The following is a 21689-nucleotide window of genomic DNA, read 5'->3' as shown; positions in this document are numbered from 1 at the left end:
GAAGATCTGGATCGATCCGCCGATCGATCCGGTGAGTCCCCGCGAACAGAACCCCTCTGGATCGATCCGTGGATCGATCCAGAGGTCCCAATCGATCAGTGGATCGATTGGGACGCTGTTGCTTCGCGCGATAAGCGCTGGATCGATCCGTGGATCGATCCAGGCATTTTTCCAGAGCACAGAGGCGCTCTGGATCGATCCGTGGATCGATCCAAAGTCTCCCCGATCGATTGGGAGCAATCCAATCGATTGGGATTCGACCGTTGGCGTCGTTTATAGCTGTTGGCGTGCGATTCCTTCAGCATGACTTCATAGATTCATTTCAGATCTTCACCAGCTCCTACACAACTCTTTTCAAGCTCGAGATCGCCAGTTCTTGAAGGTTCTTGGAGGCTCTTCCAAGTCAAGAGGCGGATCAAAGCAAGAAGAAGAAACTAGGGTTAGGGTTTGTGCACTCATTGTAAGCTTGTAAGCTTGTATTTCTTTACTACCCTTTCTTCTTCTTGTATTGAGTCTTGTAGGGCTTCTCCGCCCTTGGTAGTTACCATAAAGGAGAGTTTCATTAGTGGAGGGTGCGTGCGTTGTGTGGATCCTTGGATTAGTCACCTCCCTTGGAGGTGGATACCAAGTAAAATCCAAGTGTTAGCGTGTTTGTATTTGTTTCTTTGTATTTCCGCTGCACATCCTTGAAGAAACAAGCAACGCCGAGCAACGAGCACGCGAAAAGCTATTCACCCCCCCTCTAGCTACTTTTCGGTCCTAACAGTGCCGTCAATCGAGTGAGGTGGGGGCGGATGCCGTAGTTGAGGCTTGCGAGGTCGGCGACGGAGGCATGTGAGAAGATTAGACGCTAACGGGAGAGTCGCGGGGTAATGACGATCTTGATTGCGTGTCAAATATAATAAATCTCAATTGATTGAAATTAATTAGAGATTATTTCCATTATTGTCATTACCCCGCGACAAACTCAACAAGAGTGCCTAAACGTTGAGTTTAAGTGCTAACTTGGTGAAACGTTGTCTAGATAATGACTTAATAAATATATCAGCAATTTGATCTTCCGTAGAGATATAAGAAATCGAAAATTGTCGAGTCGCCACACGCTCACGAACAAAATGAAAATCAATCTCTAAATGCTTGGTACGAGCATGAAAAACAAGATTTGCCGCAAGATAAGTTGCTCCAATATTATCACACCATATTTTAGGCGTAGCAGTTAGGAAAAAGTGTAATTATGAAAGAAGAGATTGTAGCCAAATAATTTCTGACATTGCGTTAGCGATAGCTTTATATTCAGCTTCAGTACTCGAGCGAGAGACTGTAGGTTGCTTCTTTGAAAGCCAGGGAACAAGATTTCGCCCAAGAAATATAGCATATCCACTAGTAGAACGTCTATCTTCGGGAGATCCAGTCCAATCTGCATCACTGTAGACAATCAGCTCTCATGAAGCATAACAATATAAAAGAAGATCATGTAGAATAGTGCCTTTGAGATATCGAAGAATTCGCTTAACAACTTCCCAATGATGTTCAGTAGGAGCATGCATAAATTGACAAGCACGATTCACAGCGAAAGCAATATCGGGTCATGTAATTGTGACATATTGTAGGACACCAACAATACTACGGTAGATCTGGGAGTCAGACATCGAAAAGGAGGATGAAGGTGTAGTGAAATCACCCTCAATGATTGGTATAGAGATAGGACGTGCACCATCCATTTTAGCTCGTTGTAGGAGTCATGTAATGTATTTGCTCTAAGAGAGAAACTCTCAGAGAAATTCTAAAAAACTCTGAGAGGGCCACCAACAAAATTTGAATCAGATCTTTTAGGACATTGAATACCAATATGTCCAACTCTAAGATAAATTTGACATCTTCTCCGACTATAAGACCAATCAAATCTTCTAGAGCAATGAATACCAGTATGACCAACGATGTGACAAATTTGACATCGATCTAACCTTTGCTTTTGACCATCATGATGACATTGAGTATCAGACATCGAAAATAAATAACTTGTCCCTTGATAGTAATAGACCTTGCTGGAAGAATTTTCGGTGGCTGGAAATAATACTTGGCACTTGCTACGATTAATGTTGTCGAAGTTGTTACAGTCGATAAAAAAGAGTTGTTGATGAAAGGAGAAGAAAAGTTGTTTATTGTCGAAGTTGCCGAGGTTGTCACACTGTAGACGATGATATCAAACCTCGATGTAGAAATTCCTATAGTTGTTGTAACAAAAATTCGGAAGAGAAGAATTAAGAGGAAGAGAAGATGACTCTGATACCATGTAGAAATCAATAGGTAGAGGAAATAAATAATATAAATTTTTTTGATCATCTTATTACTAAAGTCAATAGATTTATTTATATAAATTGTCCAAAACAATAATGAAAAGATTAAATAAGGCATACAATCATAAATAGTTATAAACATAGTAATATAATAGATTTGGAAATACTATTTTTCCTATTTGATTCATGTCGATCTTGATTGTGTGTCAAATATAATAAATTCTAATTGATTGAAATCAATTAGAGATTATTTTCATTATTATCATTAACCTGGAGCTGCATCCCTCTCCGGCCATCGCCCGTCGTTGCCCGGTCCATGTAGCCCCGCAAGTGACAGCAGCCATAGATTGCATATGTCGCCACTTCTCTAAGGAACACCGCCACCTCCTAATGCCATCGCCGACTATTGCCCTGTCCAAGCAGCCCTCATGCTGCCATACTCACAGTAGTCGCTTGCAGCTAGCGACGTATACTACCCTCATTTTTCCCCACTACGAGCAGATCGCCGGCTCCGCTATCCCCATGAGTTGGACTCTCGTCCTTGTTCCTTCACAGCGAGACGTTACCATGAGCAGCTCCAACCTTGCCGTATGTTGCTAGTCGTCCTTGTTTTCCCAGTCCATATGCAGTTGATCCTGATCCAACGCTCCATTCTGTCCCACAAATACTACGCCCGGCTCATCTCCACTCGGCCCTGTGGATCAGGCACCCAACTCATCTCAGATCGACCCCGCTGTTTGGACACTCCGGCTCACCTCCACTCCGACCCGATGTCTCTCTTAGGTCCATATATCCAGCTACTCAATAGCACATGGACTAGCATGACACGTGGAACATGATGGTTGACGTAGCTGTTGGTTGCTACTCGGAAAGCCTAGAGGTTCCACTGTACAAAAATTTTGTACAAAGGTCTGAACCTTTTCCTAGCTACCATGTGTTCTTTTAAATTAAATTTTGGATCGCCTGCGAAACTTAACACGTTTGATCCAAAACTTAATATATTTGTTCTTTTAGGTTTTGACTTGGATCTCCTGCGGAACTTAACACGTTCGACCCAAATCACCTTAAGTTATTAATTCCATTAAATATTAATTTCCATAATTGGTTCCCAGTACTGACGTGGCGAGGCACATGGTCTTCTTGGATATGGGAGCAACCACCATCGACTAGACAAAACCTTTTATAGAAATCTAATATTTAATTTCCTAAAATAACCTTAGGTTAACCGAAAAGAACAATCAAATCACAAGGAAAAATAAAACAAAAGAACACAACTTCGAAAAACATATTCGAAATACTAGAACGTAAGCCTCTTGTATTTGGTATTATTTCCATAAATAACTAGTATGATGCGGAAAAGGAAAAACTACTAGTTACACCTTCTAGAAAGACCTCTTGATCTTCTACCGTATTCCTCTTCTAACCTCGGACGTTGTGTGGGCAACGATCTTCCGAGATGAGAAACCATCAACCACCTTCTTCTCCTCCTGGCTAAATTCGGCCACAACAAGGAAGCTTCACCAAGGAAGAAGATCAAAACACCAACCAAGCTCCAAGAGATGCTAGCTTTCTCTCCTTCTTCTTCTTCTTCTCCAAGTAGTATCCGGCCACCACAAGAGCTCCAAGGGGAGAGAGAGGTTCGGCCACCACAAGAGGAAGAGAGAGAGAGGATGATGATGACCGGCCACACCAAGGAACAAAAGAGGGAGAGAAATAATAGAGGTTATCACTCATGAAGGCACCCCCACCTCTTCTTTTATATTCCTTGGCCTAGGCAAATTAGGAAATTTAATTACAATAAAATTTCCTTAATTTCCTTGACATAATTTAATTGAGAAAAATAAAATAAAATTTCCAATTAAAACAATATTGGCCGGCCACATCAAAAGAAATAAATTAGACAAGTTTTAATCAACAAATTAAAACTTCCTAATTTGTTTCCGGAAATTTTAAAAATAAAATTTCTCTTCAAAAATCTCTTCATGGTTGATAAAAAGAAATTTCTATAATTTTAATTTAACAACATGTGAATAATTTTTAAAGAGAAAATAAAATATCTCACCAATCTACAAATAAGGAAAGAGATCTAATCTCTTTCTTTAATCTTTTGTAGATCTTTTACAAGAGAGATATTTTAATTTTAATTCTCTTTAATAAATTATATCTTCCAAATAATAAAAATTAAAATTAAAATCCTTTTTAATTTAATATGGCCGGCCCCTCTAGCTTGGGTTCAAGTTAGGGCCGGTCACACCAATTTATGCTTAGGCCGGCCCTAGCTTGGTTCCCAAGCTAGCTTGGCCGACCCCTATTAGGTGGGTATAGAAAGTGGTTATAGGTGGGTATAGAACTCTATAAATAAGAGGCTACGATAGGGACCGAGAGGAGGAATTGGTTTTGGTCTCCCGATAAAATTAAGCATCCCGTGTTCGCCCCGAACACACAACTTAATTTTATCAATAATAATTCATTCCACTAGAGAACTATTATTGAACTACCGCACCAATCCCAAATTACATTTTTGGGCTCCTTCTTATTATGAGTGTGTTAGTCTCCCTGTGTTTAAGATATCGAATGTCCACTAATTAAGTGAGTTACTGACAACTCATTTAATTAATATCTTAGTCCAAGAGTAGTACCACTCAACCTTATCATCATGTCGGACTAAATCCACCTGCAGGGTTTAACATGACAATCCTTATGAGCTCCTCTTGAGGACATTATCAACCTAGTATCTCTAGGACACAGTTTCCTTCTATAATCAACAACACACACTATAAGTGATACCATTTCCCAACTTATCGGGCTTATTGATTCATAGAACTAAATCTCACCCATTGATAAATTAAAGAAATAAATATCAAATATATGTGATTGTTATTATATTAGGATTAAGAGCACACACTTCCATAATAACCGAGATCTTTGTTTTATTTATAAAGTCAGTATAAAAGAAACGACCTCAAATGGTCCTACTCATTACACTCTAAGTGTACTAGTGTAATTATACAGTCAAGATAAACTGATACATAATTACACTACGACCTTCTAATGATTTGTTCCTTTCCATTTTGGTCGTGAGCTACTGTTTATAATTTATAAGGTACTGATAACATCATCTTCTGCATGTGACACCACATACTATGTTATCTACAGTATAAATTAATTGAACAACTACAACTAAATGTAGACAATTTGACCAAATGTGATTCTTTATTCATAATGAATGTTTACAAAGCTTAGGCTTTCAGTATACACTCCAACAATCTCCCACTTATACTAATGACTAAGCTGTCATATCTTCTACCATACATCTGATTCTCATTCCCTCCACATGCTGATCGAAAGCTTTCGCCGGAAGGGCCTTAGTGAAAGGATCTGCCAGGTTATCCGCTGATGCAATCTTGGCGATGACAACTTCTCCTCGCTTCACGATATCTCGTATCAGGTGGTACTTATGCTCTATATGTTTACTTGCCTTATGAGCTCGTGGTCCTTCGAGTTTGAGACTGCACCGCTATTATCACAATAAATTGTGATGATTTTGGGAAAACCAGGAATCACATCTAAGTCCATTAGAAAGTTCCTGAGTCATACTGCTTCTTTAGCTGCCTCAGAGGCTGCTACATACTCAGCTTCCATGGTTGAGTCTGAAACGCATTTCTGCTTAACACTCCTCCATGAAATGGCTTCACCTCCTAAAGTAAACACATAGCCTGATATAGACTTACTACTGTCCCTATCTGATTGGAAATCTGAATCCGTGTAACCCACAGGGAGCAAATCGTCTGCTTGGTAAACTAGCATATAATCTCTAGTCCTTCTCAGGTACTTTAATATATGCTTTACCGCAGTCCAATGTCCTTGTCCAGGGTTACTCTGATATCTACTGACTATGCCCACGACAAAGCAGATATCAGGTCTCGTACATAGCATTGCATACATAAGGCTTCCTACAGCCGAAGCATAAGGAACCACTTTCATGTCTTCTATTTCCTTTGATGTCTTTGGAGACATCTCTTTAGATAGAGCTATTCCATGCCTAAAAGGTAAGAAACCTTTCTTGGAATCCTGCATACTAAAACGAGCAAGGATTGTATCTATGTATGAAGCTTGGGGACAGACACAACATTCTTTTCTTGCGATCCCTTATTACTTTGATCCCAAGAATGTGTGCACACTCTCCTAAATCCTTCATATCAAATTGTTTGGACAACCATACCCTTACGTCTGATAATACCTTGACATTGTTGCCAATTAACAAAATATCATCTACGTATAGTACAAGAAATACCACCACGTTTCCGTTACACTTCTTATATACACAAGACTCATCCGGACTTTGAATAAATCCATATGACTGGATTACTTCATTAAACCGAATGTTCCAAGATCTTGAAGCTTGCTTCAGTCCATAAATGGACTGATTGAGCTTGCATACTAGATGCTCTTTGCCTTTTTCAATGAACCATTCTGGTTGCCTCATATGGATGTTTTCCTCAAGACTTCCATTAAGGAAAGCTGTCTTGACATCCATTTGCCAAATCTCATAATTCATATGAGCAGCAATGGATAAGAGTATCCAGATAGACTTAAGCATGACTACCGGTGAAAAGGTTTCCTCATAATCGATTCCCTCTTTCTGAGTGTACCCTTTCGCAACAAGCCTAGCTTTGAAAGTTTCTACCTTCCCGTATGTCCCTTTTTTCCTTTTGTAGATCCACTTACATCCAACGGCTTTTACACCATCAGGTGGTTCTACAAGCTCCCAGACCTTATTAGAGTACATAGACTCTATTTCAGAATTCATCGCCTTTTGCCAAGATGCTGCATCTATATCTTGGAGTGCTTCGTCATATGTCCGGGGATCAGGTTCATATTTACCCGGGATCAATTCTGAAGACTCTCCCAAAAACATGAATCTCTCAGGCTGCCTCACAACCCTCCCACTACGACGAGGAACTGTCTGTGGTTGTGTATCATGTGTGACACGTGTTGCAGTCTCTTGTGGTACTTCATCTTGTACTGTTGGTACTAAAGTAGATGTATCCTCTCTTAGTTCTTCTAAAACAACTTTACTATTGGGCTTGTGATCCATTATATAGTCTTCTTCTAAAAACTGGGCATTGGTGCTAACAATGACCTTCTGGTCTTTAAGCCTATAAAATAAACCACCTTTCGTTCCTTTGGGATATCCTACAAACACACAAACTTCTGTACAGGATTCTAACTTATCAACATCTGGTTTCAGCACATGTGCTGAACTACCCCAAATCCGAATATGTCTTAGACTAGATTTTCGTCCATTCCACAATTCTATGGGAGTAGAAGAAACTGATTTAGAAGGTACTAAGTTCAGAACATACACCGCTGTTTCCAGAGCATATCCCCAAAATGAATTTGGTAATTCTGAATAACTCATCATCGATCTAACCATCTCCATAAGAGTCCTATTCCTTCGTTCTGCTACACCATTCTGTTGGGGTGTTCCATGTGCAGACAATTGGGATTGAATCCCGGCCTCTGATAAGTAATTCCTAAACTCTCCTAAGAGGTATTCGCCACTACGATCAGATCGTAGTGTCTTGATACTTTTACCTGATCGTTTCTCCACATCAGCCTTGTATTCTTTGAACTTATCAAAGCACTCAGACTTGCGGCGCATTAGGTAAATATATCCGTATCTTGAATAATCATCTATAAAAGAGATAAAATATTCAAAACCACCTCTTGCCTGGACAGACATAGGACCACACAAATCAGAATGAACCAATTCCAACACTTCTTTGGCTCTATACCCCTTTGCCTTGAATGACCTCTTGGTCATTTTACCTTCCAAGCAAGATTCACAAGTTGAAAAATTTTCCAACTCTAATGAACCCAAAAGTCCATCGGCTATTAACCTCTGAATCCTACTTAAGTTAATATGACCAAGCCTTAGATGCCAAAGATATGCTTGGTTCATTTCCGAAGGTTCTTTTCTTTTATTTGAGTTAGAAGATGAGTTATAAATTTCCATGTTTTGCTTTGTGGAAGAAATTGGATTTAAAGTATACAAATTGCCAAATAATCCACCAGAACAGATAATCACTTTATTTCTTTTAATAACTACATCGTTACTGAAAGAAACTGAATATCCATCTTAAAAACAGTTTAGAAACTGAAATTAAATTCTCTCTAAAACTGGGTACATAAAGACAATTTCTTAAAACCAAATTTCTATTACTACTAAAAGATAAGTAGACGTCTCCCACTGCAATAGCCGCCACCTTAGTAGCATTGCCCATGTAGACGGTAATCTCTCCTTCAGTTAGTCGTCGGGTTTCCTGGAACCCCTGCAAGGAATTGCAGACATGATCAGTGGCTCCCGTATCTACACACCAGGTGCTGGTAGATAACACCGCTAAACATGTTTCAACAACTAGAGCATGAGATATACATTTGTTGTTCTGATTCCTACGAGGACAGTCCACCTTCCAATGCCCTGACTGCTTGCAGATGAAGCACTTACCCTTCGGCTTCTTCACTCCAGCTTTAAATCCTGTACTCTGAGTTTTATTCACTTTCTTTACTGAACCAACTTGTTTCTTCTTCTTCTTTCCTTTCGGCTTAGAAGTAGAACCATTTTCAACATAGTGAATATGAGAGTTGTGACGAAACAATCCTTCTACTGCCTGAAGTTCTGTCAGTAGTTCCGCCAATGAATATACCCTTTTATTCATATTATAATTCAGGCGGAATTGCTCAAAACTTCTAGGTAGTGTTTGGAGGATCATATCGATCTGGGTTTCCCCATCAATTTATCCTCCAAGAATCTGTATCTCGTTCAGATAACATTTATTGTGCCCAAAAGATGTTCACATATATTTAGCCATCTCAACCTGTTTCGAGGCCCTAGGCAAATATAAAATTTATATTTTTATTTTGTTATATAAAGGTTAATTAAAATTTTTTATTTGAGCTTGATAATAATTTTTTTATAAAATTGTTAAATTATTTTAAACCTAAATAAAATTTTATTGATTTTAATTTTAAATTTTTTTTATAGCATTATATTAACAAACATTATTAATAGTATTCTATAAATTATCCATGTATTATTTTTTATAATATATGACTTTAATTTAGATTTATTATTTTTTTCTAAAGTATTATCTTTTAACAAAAATTTAAATGATTTTTCATTTAAATTTTTAATTATTCTTTAGATTTTTATTTTTAATCTTACTATTTTATTAAAAATCTCCCCCTTTACTAACTAACTTTGGTGAAGCCTAAAATGCATTTACGTTAATGTCCTTTTTTCTATTTACACTAAAAATAATTTCAAGGTTTATTAGTAACTCCACAAGCGAAACAATCAGTGCTCTAGAATTCGAGACTCAGCTACAGCATATTATTATGAATTTTTTTCATCGTTAATTTTCTTTGATTGTTTTATATAAAAAAAATATAGTTCTATTTAGTCTCATATCTTAGAATTGACAATACTATAATCAAAAAAGCTTCTATAAATATTTTAGGCCGACGATATTAAAAAATATATTTTTCTTAGTTTTTTTACTAAGACAAGTATAATATTAAATTAAATAATTTTTTGAATAGGGAAACTCGTTACAGTAATTTGTTGCTGGAATTCTCTAGCGTCACTATTACATGGGTCTGACAAATCTTACCCAAATAATTAATTTTTTGTTTATAAGGGTGACACTAAAAAATTCAAACAATTCGAATTTTCAAAGACCCAAATAATTTATATATTATTATATTACACACGATCACACTAGTATTAATAAGCAATCTATATAGTTTATGTTTTAATTAAATAAATTCTTATTATTATTTTTATATATTTTTAATATCCTAAATCCATGTTTAAAAAATTAATATACTATTTTACATCGAATTAAATGAATAAAAAACTTTACTTTATATTTTCCTCTCAAAGAGAAAGAAAAAACGTGAAAGATAGATGAGGTTGCGAGGAAGGAAAATGATACAGAAAAAAAATATAAGAACGGGGATGAGAAAAGAAAAGAGTACAAAATTATCGACGAAGGTTTAGAGATCAATCTGAAAAAAAATTCAATTAGGTTTTTGAAAAAAAAATATACAATTAAAAAAATCAATAAAAAACAAAATTACAATAATTTTAAATTAAAATTTTATTTTTTTAAATTGATCTAAACTTAAGGATGAATATTTTTAATATATCAATGCTTTTTAACTCCATCAATCGATTTAGTTAAAATTAATTGATAAACCTAAATAACTCAGAATAATATAAAATTAAATCGTATGTATTTGTTTATTTTTCTATTATATTTATGAGCCTAAAAATTAATTTGATATAATATATCAAAAATAATGTGTTTTTTAAAATAAATCAGACATTTTAATAAAATATGTGCATTTAAAAAAGAATATTAACCGAATCATTGACATAAATATGAAGAGTTAAAAAAAAAAAATATTGAGTGTGTCATTTGATAATTTTAAAATAGAGTTAGATTTAGGTATTTTACTAAATTAACTTTAATTAGAAATAAATTACAACTTTGAACTAATATCATAATACTAAATTATATAAGGAAATAATATATCTTAAATTATTTGGTAATATATTTTTTAACTCTCAAAATTATGATACAGTAACTTTGGTAAAAAAAAAATTATTAACTATTATTTAATAAAAAAATATGTTTTTTTCTTAAATTAAAATTTTAAAAATCAATTTAAATTTTTAATATTTAATCTAAACAATTTAAGCTATTCTTGATTTAACTCCATTAACTTGATCTGTTAAAACATAATCCTTTTAAAAATAAAAAATAATAATTTGAATTTTTATTTTGACAATTAAAATTGAAAAGTCAAATTATACTTCTCCAAATTAAATAAACAACTTTAATTGACTATTATGAAAACAAATAAAGAATTTCATTAATCTATGTATTTTGTAAATTTATAACTTTAATTAATATTTTTTTTAAAAAAAACGAATCTTATTAATTTATCTATTTATTTGAAACTATGAATCTTGAAAAAGTTTTAAAAAAAATAATTAAGGTATTGAATTTATCAAATCTAATACTAAATTTCAATAAAAAATTTTCTTAAATTAAAATTTAGTAAAACTCAATATAGATTTTTAATAATGAATCTAAATAATACTTTAAATAGGTGGTCGAAACATGCCAAGTCATCTAATTTACCAGATTTTAATTTATTTGAAATTATTTTATTTTATTTTATTTTTTCTGAAATAAAATAAATATGAGAGATGGAAATAAATAAAAAAATTATAATTTTTCTCGGATCTATATAAACTCGAGAGAAGGCCTGTCGATATTTCATCCTTTCTTCTTCGAAATCCATCGGCCAAACCGCAATGGCTTTCTCGATCGGCGTGTTGTTCTCTTCCCCCAACGTTCTCGCCGTTCGTTCCAAGCCCTCGCCTTTCGCAGAAGACCGCACCTTCCTCGGCGGCCGCAATGGCCGCCTTTCCTTCTCCGACAGTCTCTCTGGCGCGAAATTAGTCCGCCAGAGGCCGGTGGCTGCGACGAGAAGAGAGGCGAGGACGAGGAGCCCCTTGGTCGTCTCCCCCAAGGCTGTAACCGACTCGAATAACTCGCAGACCTGCCTCTTCCCCGACGCGAGCCGAGTGAGTCGATTGATCCTTTTACTTGTTGTTCTGGAATTTTGAATACTTGAAATCTGATAGGGATTCCTTGATTTTGTAGTCGCTTTTCGATTTATTTTTTTTTACGAATTGTTTTTGTTCTCAATGCACAAATTGATCTGTTTTGTGAACTGTGGTTCGATCCCTTTTTCTTCTTCTTCTTCTCGTGAATTATCTGATTTCAAATTTCTGAAATTACTAGTAGATTGAGGAAAAAGAAGGTGTTCCTTTCCTTCGTGGATTTTTCTTTTCAGTATTTCAAGATTGGTGCATGTGATTAATCAAAACTCATTTAGAACTAAACTTATTGTCTCCCTTCGTGGACAGAGTGTGTTGGGTATTATTTTAGGTGGTGGCGCAGGAACGCGGCTCTATCCACTGACAAAGAAGAGAGCTAAACCAGCAGTTCCTCTCGGTGCCAACTACAGGCTCATCGACATCCCCGTTAGCAACTGCTTGAACAGCAACATCTCCAAGATCTATGTTTTGACACAGTTCAATTCAGCTTCGCTAAATCGCCACCTCGCACGGGCTTATGGAAGCACCATGGGTGGTTACCAAAATGAAGGATTTGTCGAAGTTCTTGCTGCCCAACAAAGCCCCGAGAATCCCAACTGGTTTCAGGTATTATAATACATAATTCAATTGTCTATAATAAGGAAATTTTGTATTCGTATAAAGTTTAGATATAACTGGCTTGCTCAATACTGTATTTGAATATCATATTCAGGGTACTGCTGATGCTGTAAGGCAATACTTGTGGCTTTTTGAGGAGCATAACGTGATGGAATTCTTGATTCTTGCCGGGGATCATTTGTATCGTATGGACTATGAGAAATTCATTCAATCACATAGAGAATCATGCGCCGACATCACTGTGGCTGCACTGCCAATGGATGAAAAGCGTGCGACTGCCTTTGGCCTCATGAAAATCGATGAAGAAGGACGGATCATTGAGTTTGCGGAGAAGCCAAAAGGCGAGCAATTGAAGGCAATGCAGGTGAAGTAATTTCATCTAAATTTACAAATTATTAAGAACTAGTTGGTTTTAATCTTAAGTAATTTCATTGTTCACAAATTGCAGGTGGATACTACTATTTTGGGCCTCGATGTAGAAAGAGCAAAGAAGATGCCTTTTATTGCTAGCATGGGCATCTATGTTATCAGCAAAGACATAATGCTTAAGTTGCTTCGCGATAAGTTCCCTTCAGCAAATGACTTTGGTAGCGAAGTAATTCCTGGGGCTTGCAACCTTGGATTGAGAGTATGTCTTCCCCCTTCTAATTGTTTGTTTGATCTATTAATGATTTTATTAGTATACTGTTTAAGTACTCTGCTTTGCTAGATGCTAATTTACGATTAATTTGTAATCAAAGGTACAAGCTTATCTATATGATGGTTACTGGGAAGATATTGGTACCATAGAAGCATTTTACAATGCTAACCTTGGGATAACGAAGAAGCCCGTTCCTGATTTCAGGTAAATTAAGATAATTAGAGGATTTATTTGCTTATAATTTTCTTCATTGTAGTTACTAGAGTGTGTGTTCTTCAATTGCAGTTTTTATGACCTTTCATATCCAATATATACTCAAGCTCGATATTTGCCTCCATCTATAATGCTTGATACTGATGTCACCGATAGTGTTATCGGCGAGGGATGTGTGATTCAGGTAAGACCTTTTGAGATTCTTTATTTTAACACTTTTTCTTCCCTACAAACTTTGCTAAATACTCGTTGTATACTTTTGTATTTGTAGAAATGCAAGATTCACCATTCTGTAATTGGCCTTCGATCTTGCATTTCGGAAGGTGCAGTGGTAGAAGATACTTTACTAATGGGAGCTGATTATTATGAGGTAAAACTTACATATGGTTGATGATCAAAGTTCGATAAGTTGATACTTAGAAGTAACATTTTTAGTATTTCATTTGTGTTTTCATTTTGCTTATGAACGAATCCATAAAACATTGTCTGTGAATGTAATTCATCGTTTTTTTATATACAGACTGAAGCTGACAAGATTCTATTAGCCGCGAAAGGTAGTTTTCCAATCGGAATTGGAAAAAATTCTCACATTAGAAAAGCTATCATTGATAAGAATGTTCGAATGGGAGAGAACGTTAAGGTGCTGTTAAACTCATTGATCCTTCAACAATTATGACTTGTGATTCCGTTTAAAATATAAAATATAAAAAATTCTAACACATTCTTTTATTGATTTGCTATTGCAGATCATTAATACTGAAAATGTGCAAGAAGCATCAAGGGAGGCCCATGGATACTTCATCAAAAGTGGCATTGTCACCATAATAAAAGATGCTTTAATCCCAAGTGGAACAACAATTTGATGTCTTTCCTCTTTCATTTAAATTTATAAATTTTATTTTTTATTTTTTTATGTAGAGTAAATGATAAAGTTTTTTTTTTGGATGTTATGTATTTAAATTTTTTTAACAGTACTTATTTCTATCAATAAATAAGTTGAGATTTTGATTATTTGGTTGTTTTGAGAATTTTAGAAATTAAGTTAGATTTCAAAAGAATATTTGTTTTATATTGTCATTACTACAAATGTTTTAAAAATAAATTAACATAATTTTAGATTTAAAAAAAAATAAAATTTTATGACATGGAATTTATTAAATGTTAAAATAAAGTTAGTATGATAAATAAATCTTACTATTTAATCAATAATTTGGATCTTTAACAAGTAACTTTAAATTTGATTTGATGAAATTCAAAATTTAGTTACATCAATATTCTTTTTTTTCACACAGAAAATAATTTCAATTCAAAACTTAATATAATTTAACTTCTTTTTATTCTCATATCTACAACATTCTTTTCTCCTCGTTTTGCTCACTACATCAATCCTTATCCCTTTTTCAATATTCTTTCCTCCCTCAATCTCTATTAATTCATCTATTTTTACTTTTTTTACATATAATAAAGTCGCATTAAACCATATATATCTTATGATTATTCAAAAAGCACCAGTAAAATACTAGTTTATATAAATTTCTCTGGTTAATTGACAAAACAATAAATAAATTAATAATTTTAATGGATATATCATGAAAATAAAGAAGCATTTAGCTATTTGATTTATCCAAATTAATATAAAAATATTTTTAAAATTAACTTCATGATTAATTTATAAATTTAGAAAAAAAAAATTGTCATAGAAATTTGGAAAATTATTTCCTATTAAACAAGAGATTAGATATTCACATTTGTTTTCATCTTACTAGTGACTTATAAGTAAATTCTATGAGATCTTTAACCTGATTATATTAATCTAGTCGGGCGTTGATGTTAAGGAAACAAGATGTCCATATGGTGAATTCATGCAAACAAATCTTGATGTCGGAGAGCAAACTAGTTATGTATTTAATAAGCTAAAACATGGGCGAGGATCAGTATCTTGCTTTTTATTTGCCGTAGGACCCCTCGTCTTCTTGATCCTTCATTAGCCCTAAGAAAGCGAGCAAGCCGAAGAAGAAGAAACCACCAGCCCAGTGGCCGCCCCCTCCTCCACCCCCACCCCTACCACCGTCGTCATCACGAGGAGGGAAGCCTGTTCCTCCATCGTCAAGCTCTGGTGATATCTCCTTTCCTAAAAGAATAAGATAAGGTGTTTTGACCATGAAAGAAACTGTTATTGACTTGGCATGATTTGAAGATTTGGGCTTTAGAGCTTTGTTGGTTACCTTGGACAGGAGCAATTGTTATCGTGGACGATTGGCGCGTAACTGTCTGCGTTTCCTCCGCTGCACATCTTGCATTCTGCAAGTTATATAGTTAAAAATTCATTGAGAAAAATAAGGAGTACAAGACCTTTAGTTAATTATAAGAAAAAAAAAATCAAAAACTTAAATTGAAAAAGTAAAAAATTAAATTATCCTCGAGGCTATAAACAAATAATTCTAATAGATTATATAATATAAATTATATAATCTAACATCCCCCTTCAAACTCACGATGCTTCAGTCAGAAATATTGAGAGTTTGTCAGATAAAAATCGGAAGCGCGAAACGGAATGAGCTTTGGTAAACATATCGGTAATCTGTAGTTTTGAAGGAACAAAAGGCAATGTGATAGTGTCAATCTGAAGATGGTGATGAGTAATGTGATAATCAATTTCAATATGTTTCGTCCGTTCATGAAAAATTATATTACACGTAATTTGAATAGCACTCTGATTATCACAATATAACGGAGTAGGTTGATGAGAGAGACACCCATATCCGCAACCAACACAACTAAACTATCTCACAAGTAGTTGAGGTTATGACACGATACTCAGCTTATGTGGAAGATCTATAAATAACATCTTATTTTTTACTCCTCCAAGAAATGAGGGAATCACCATGAAAAATACAGAAGCCGGTGGTAGATTTGCGATCCGTAGGATCACCAGCCCAATCCGCATCAGAGTATGCATGCAGTTCAAGAGATGAAGTAGAAGGAAATAAAAAACTTTGAAATTGAGTGCCCCGAAGATACTTGAGAATACGAAGAACAGCAGCCCAATGAACTGTAGTTTGTGTAGCGACAATTGACTAACCACATGAACAATATACGCAATATCTAGATGAGTCACGATGACAAAAACCAAGCTTCCAACAATAGTTCTGTACAAACTAGGATTCGGCAAAGGTGAGTCATCAGATGGAGAATATCGAGTATTAGTTTCAATAGGAGTATCAACAACTCTATTATCAATAAGACGAGCATGCTCAAACAGATCAGATATATACTTTGACTAAGATAAAAGATAACCTTTCGGAGAATAAGCAACCTCAATACCTAGAAAGTAGCGTAGTATACCCAAGTCTTTCATAGCACAACAATGAGCCAACTCAGATTTCAAGGAAGCAATTCGATCAGAATCATCAACAGTAATAATCATGTCATAAATATATAATGATAAAAGAATACGACCTGCACTCGTGCATCTGACAAACAATGCTGAATCATGATTACTAGGATGAAAGCCAAATGAAGTAATCACTGTAGATAACTTCTCAAACCAAGCATGAGGTGCTTGTTTGAGACCATAAAGCGCTTTACAAAGTCTGCAAACTTCACCGAGTTTGTGTGAAATACTAGGAGGTGTCATATAAACTTCTTCATGAAGATCACCATTTAGAAATGTATTCTTGACATCCATCTGAGATATTCTCCATCGACAAACAGAAGCAACAACAATAAAAGTATGAACAGTTGTCATTTTTGCAACAGGAGCAAATGTTTCTTCATAATTCATGCCATACTCATGAGAATAACCTTTAGCAACAAGACGAGCTTTGTATCGTTTGATAGATCCACCAGATTTATTTTTTATCTTATATACCCAACGATAACCAATAGCATGTTTTCCTGGTGGCAATGAAACCAAATCCCATGTATGACTCTGATGCAAAACAGTTAGTTTCTCAACCATAGCACTCTGCCAAAGTGGGTTACAAATAGCTTCTCTATAGGATTCAGGCTCAGAAAGACAATGAATGGATGCAACAAATGAAGCAAAAGAATGAGAATAACAAGAGTAAGCAAAATCTGGTAGTTTAGTAGACTTACGAACATGAGTGGATTAACAACGATGGAGAGAAGGATTATCCGTAACCTCAGGAGATAATTGGGTAGTGGCAGAAGGAGGAACATGTGGAGTGGATATCTCGGGAACCAAAGTACTAGATTCAGTTGAACTACCAGTAGGATTTGTGAGTGAATTTTCCTCAGTATCAATATTGAAAGGATCAATGCAAAGCAGATCTGACTTTGTTATATTATGTGAACTAGCCGGAATAGAAAAGAATGGAATATGCTCAAGAAACACAACATGACGAGAGACATACAATTTTTGACTAACAGGATCAAAACAACGATATCCTTTTTTACTGACACCATAATCCAGAAAGACACAAAAGCAGATCGAGAAACTAACTTATTATACTCTGCATGTGGATGAAGGAGAAAGCAAGAACAATCCATTGTAGTAATCTATTAATTTTTTTAACAATTAAAAAATTACTTTATGTTTTAAAAAAATAATTACTCTCAATATATTATGCCAAATTGATATGTTGAGAGTATAAATATAATCAAGAAAATTTGATGAACATATATTTATGTCATTCTGAACTCTCTAGATCTATCAGTCAGTTTCGGTCAAAATCGGTTGACGGATATAGAGAGCTCGGAATGATAGTATATATTCGTCTAGTTCTCCTGATTATATTCATGGCTTCAAAAATTAATTTTGGCTAAAGAATTGTTCATATATCTCCACAATTATATAATATTGTCCACTTTGGGACTAGACTCTCGTAGTTTTGCTCTTGGGCTATATCTAGAAGGTCTTATGCCAATGGAGATATCATACATCCTTTTAAATCCATGATATTTTTTAAATCTTTCTAATGTGAGACTTTGATTGAATCTCAACAATCCTCCTTTCAAATGAAGGATCATCATCACTCTCATGGTCCGGGCCCTATGAGCATCTGGTCACTCTTGACTCGCTTCTTGCCTCCCCGAAAGCATTTGCGTCCGATCACTCATAACCTGCTTCAGGGCTCTCCACAAGCATCTGATAATCCTGACCTGCTCTGGGTCTCTCCATAAGCATCTGATCACCCTAACATGCTCCGGGGCCTTCTCACAGGCATCTGGTCAACTAGACCTAGTCCGGTCCTTTTCGTGAACACTCGGTCACCTCAACCTGCTTCGGGCCTCTCCACGAGTATCTGGTCACCACAGACATCCTGTTAACCTGACCTATTCCAGGTCTCCCGCTGAGCATCTAGTCACCTTGACTTGTTCCATATCCACTCTCAACTTCGTTCAAGGCCGCCCCATATGTCATCAAGTCTAGAGCATGACTTTGATAACATTTGTTGTGTCCAAAAGATGTTCACATATATTTATAATGGAATTATATTATCCACTTTGGGTATAGATCCTCATGCATGACCATCTCAGCCTGTTTCGAGACCCTAAGCAAATATAAAATTTATATTTTTATTTTGTTATATAAAGATTAATTAAAATTTTATATTTAATCTTGATAATAAATTTTTTATAAAATTGATAAATTATTTTAAACCTAAATAAAATTTTATTGATTTTAATTTCAATTTTTTTTATAGCATTATATTAACAAATATTATTAATAGTATTCTATAAGTTTATTTTTTAATTAAATAAATTCTTCTTATTTTTTATATATTTTTAATATTCGAAATCGATGTTTAAAAAAATTAATATACTATTTTACATCGAATTGAATGAATAAAAAACCCTTACTTTATATTTTCCTCTCAAAAAGAAAGAAAAAACGTGAAAGTTAGATCATCAATGAGGTAGCGAGGAAGGAAAATGATATCCTTTGAGTGTATCATTGATGAGGAAAAAGAAAGATATGGAATCACCGAGCGGGAGAAAAAAAATATGAGAATGCGGATGAGAAAAGAAAAGAGTACAAAATTACCGACAATGGTGAAAGTTTAAAGATCAATCCAAAAAAAAATTTAATTAGGTTTTTGAAAAAAAATATACAATTAAAAAATCAATAAAAAACAAAATTACAATAATTTTAAATTAAAAATTGATTTTTTAAATTGATCTAAACTTAAGGGTGAATATTTTTAATATATATATATATATATATATATATATATATATATATATAATACTAAAATATAAAAAATTATTATATATATATATATATATATATATATATATATATATATATATATATATATATATATATATATATATATATATATATATATATACTAAAATATAAAAAATTAGGGGCCCCAAATTTATTGGAGCTCTAGGCATAGACCCTCACGACTTCTACGATCCAACAGATTCGCATTCCCACTGCAGGGCTAGGATTAAGTTGGACCCCTTCACCTATTGTTGGATCATGTCGATCGACTGTTTTGGGATTACCCGGTGGAAATTGTTTCAATAGAAACTGACCAGATGTGGCCTTTTTGCAACTGAATGGAAATTTTTCCATTTGAATGGCCAAATGAAGCCGCTCTAACTTTCCTATTTCAAATTGGCTTGGAACTTGCCCATGGATTTTACCAATCTAAAGTTTGATTTGGAATTTTCATTGGAAATGCTAAAAATGCTGAGTGAAGCTGTCATTTGGAATTAATTGCATAACCTTATAATTGGATGAGAAGCTTCTAAATGGAAGGCTTATGGTGTTGCCGATAGGTAATTTTTAATTGGGGGACTTTTTTACTTAATTACCGAATCAATTGAAGCTGCGAGATTGTATTAACCGATCGGACCGGTTTGATCACTAGCTTCTAATTGAAGTCGAGTGGATTTTGCCGCTTGGGATTTGTGGTTTCACTTGGGATTTGTGGCTTCTAATTGAAGTCAGTACAAATTTATAGCTTTCAGCAGTAAGGACAATGTCCAGGTTCCTTTTCCAATCTATGTAATTAGGTCCAGTAAGTCTATTCTGTTGAAGTATGATGGACAGTGGGTTGAAAGTCATCTTTAGAATCACAAATAACTTTTGGTCAGAACTCTAAATTTAGAATAATATTGCTTCCTCAAACAATACTATTTTAAATTAACCAACACCTCAAAACACCGTGAATTTTGTATGCCACGTTAGTGTGGACGTATACAAATTCAACATTTGTAAAAGGAGGGTTTTAACCCATTAATTTTATTATCTTGTCAACCAAACTTTTTGACAAATAAAATTAATAGTTGGTGCTGTTGGGTTTTTCGGGCCGCGAAAACCGCTTTTTCGCGTCGCGGAAACCCCGAAACCCCCTAGCCATTGGATCCGTGCGAAGAAAACTTTCGAAAATACGAGTACGAGTTTCAAACTATGATCTACAGTAGATCTACAAAGGAAAAACATTTTATACCTTTGAAGCGTGCCCTCGCAAATCCCGCTCGTCCAACGGTACGCCGGATCTCGAAGTTGTCAACGTAGACAACTCTCTAGTGATATCCACACGAACAAGAAGTGTTCTCTAACACTCAAAGATGGAGAAGAAGAGCACCACAAGTGTGCTAGCACTCTCTAGGGCTCTCGGGTAGGATTGGAAGAAGAAGAAAGGAAAAGAAGAGAACACACTCCTCTAAAATCTCTATGTGACTTTCACTAACCTTTCTTCTTGGATTAGATTCACTCTCCTTTCTTCTTCCTTGCTTGAAACCCACGACCAAGAGAAGAGAAGGAGCAAGAAGAGAGCTTAGGAGGAGGAAGATCACTTGAATGAGAGTTACTCTTGCAAAATGAAACTCTTTTCATCTAATTAAGTGGTTTGTAACCTCCATGGGATACCAAGAGTCACAACTCTTGGTAACTCCCATGAGGTGGCACTTCACTTAAGTAACCATGATGATGTAGAGCATCATCATTGGTCCACTTAATGTCAACTCACCAATGAGGTGGCATAAAGTCAAGTCAAACTTGACTCTTCATCTTCCTCTCAAGTCAAGTCAAACTTGACTTAATCTCTCTCATGGTTGATCTAATCCAACCATTTAATTCAAGCCAATTTAATATAATTAATCTAATTCATTTAATTAAATTGATTCAATGAGTCATAATCTAAATTAGACTCATTGAACATATGAATCAACTTGAGTCCAACTCAATTAGCCCAATTAGGATTACTCTTAATCCAATTTGATTCATTAAATGAATCTA

General features: G+C 34.9%; 1 protein-coding gene across 1 annotated transcript; it reads left to right on the top strand.

Moving 5' to 3' along the window:
• The first annotated feature begins 11670 nt into the window (after positions 1-11670).
• On the top strand, positions 11671-14413 carry LOC122036354 (glucose-1-phosphate adenylyltransferase small subunit, chloroplastic/amyloplastic-like). Its single transcript, XM_042595651.1, has 9 exons — positions 11671-11961; positions 12307-12603; positions 12710-12979; positions 13064-13243; positions 13356-13459; positions 13541-13652; positions 13740-13838; positions 13989-14108; positions 14215-14413. Exons 1-9 carry the CDS (start codon positions 11689-11691, stop codon positions 14329-14331), a joined length of 1572 nt encoding a protein of 523 aa, XP_042451585.1. The 5' UTR covers positions 11671-11688; the 3' UTR covers positions 14332-14413.
• Positions 14414-21689: the final 7276 nt, after the last annotated feature.

The sequence above is a fragment of the Zingiber officinale genome, unplaced genomic scaffold, assembly GCF_018446385.1.
Source record: "Zingiber officinale cultivar Zhangliang unplaced genomic scaffold, Zo_v1.1 ctg143, whole genome shotgun sequence".
Taxonomy (NCBI): domain Eukaryota; kingdom Viridiplantae; phylum Streptophyta; class Magnoliopsida; order Zingiberales; family Zingiberaceae; genus Zingiber; species Zingiber officinale.
This window is presented reverse-complemented; position numbering and strand designations above follow the sequence as displayed.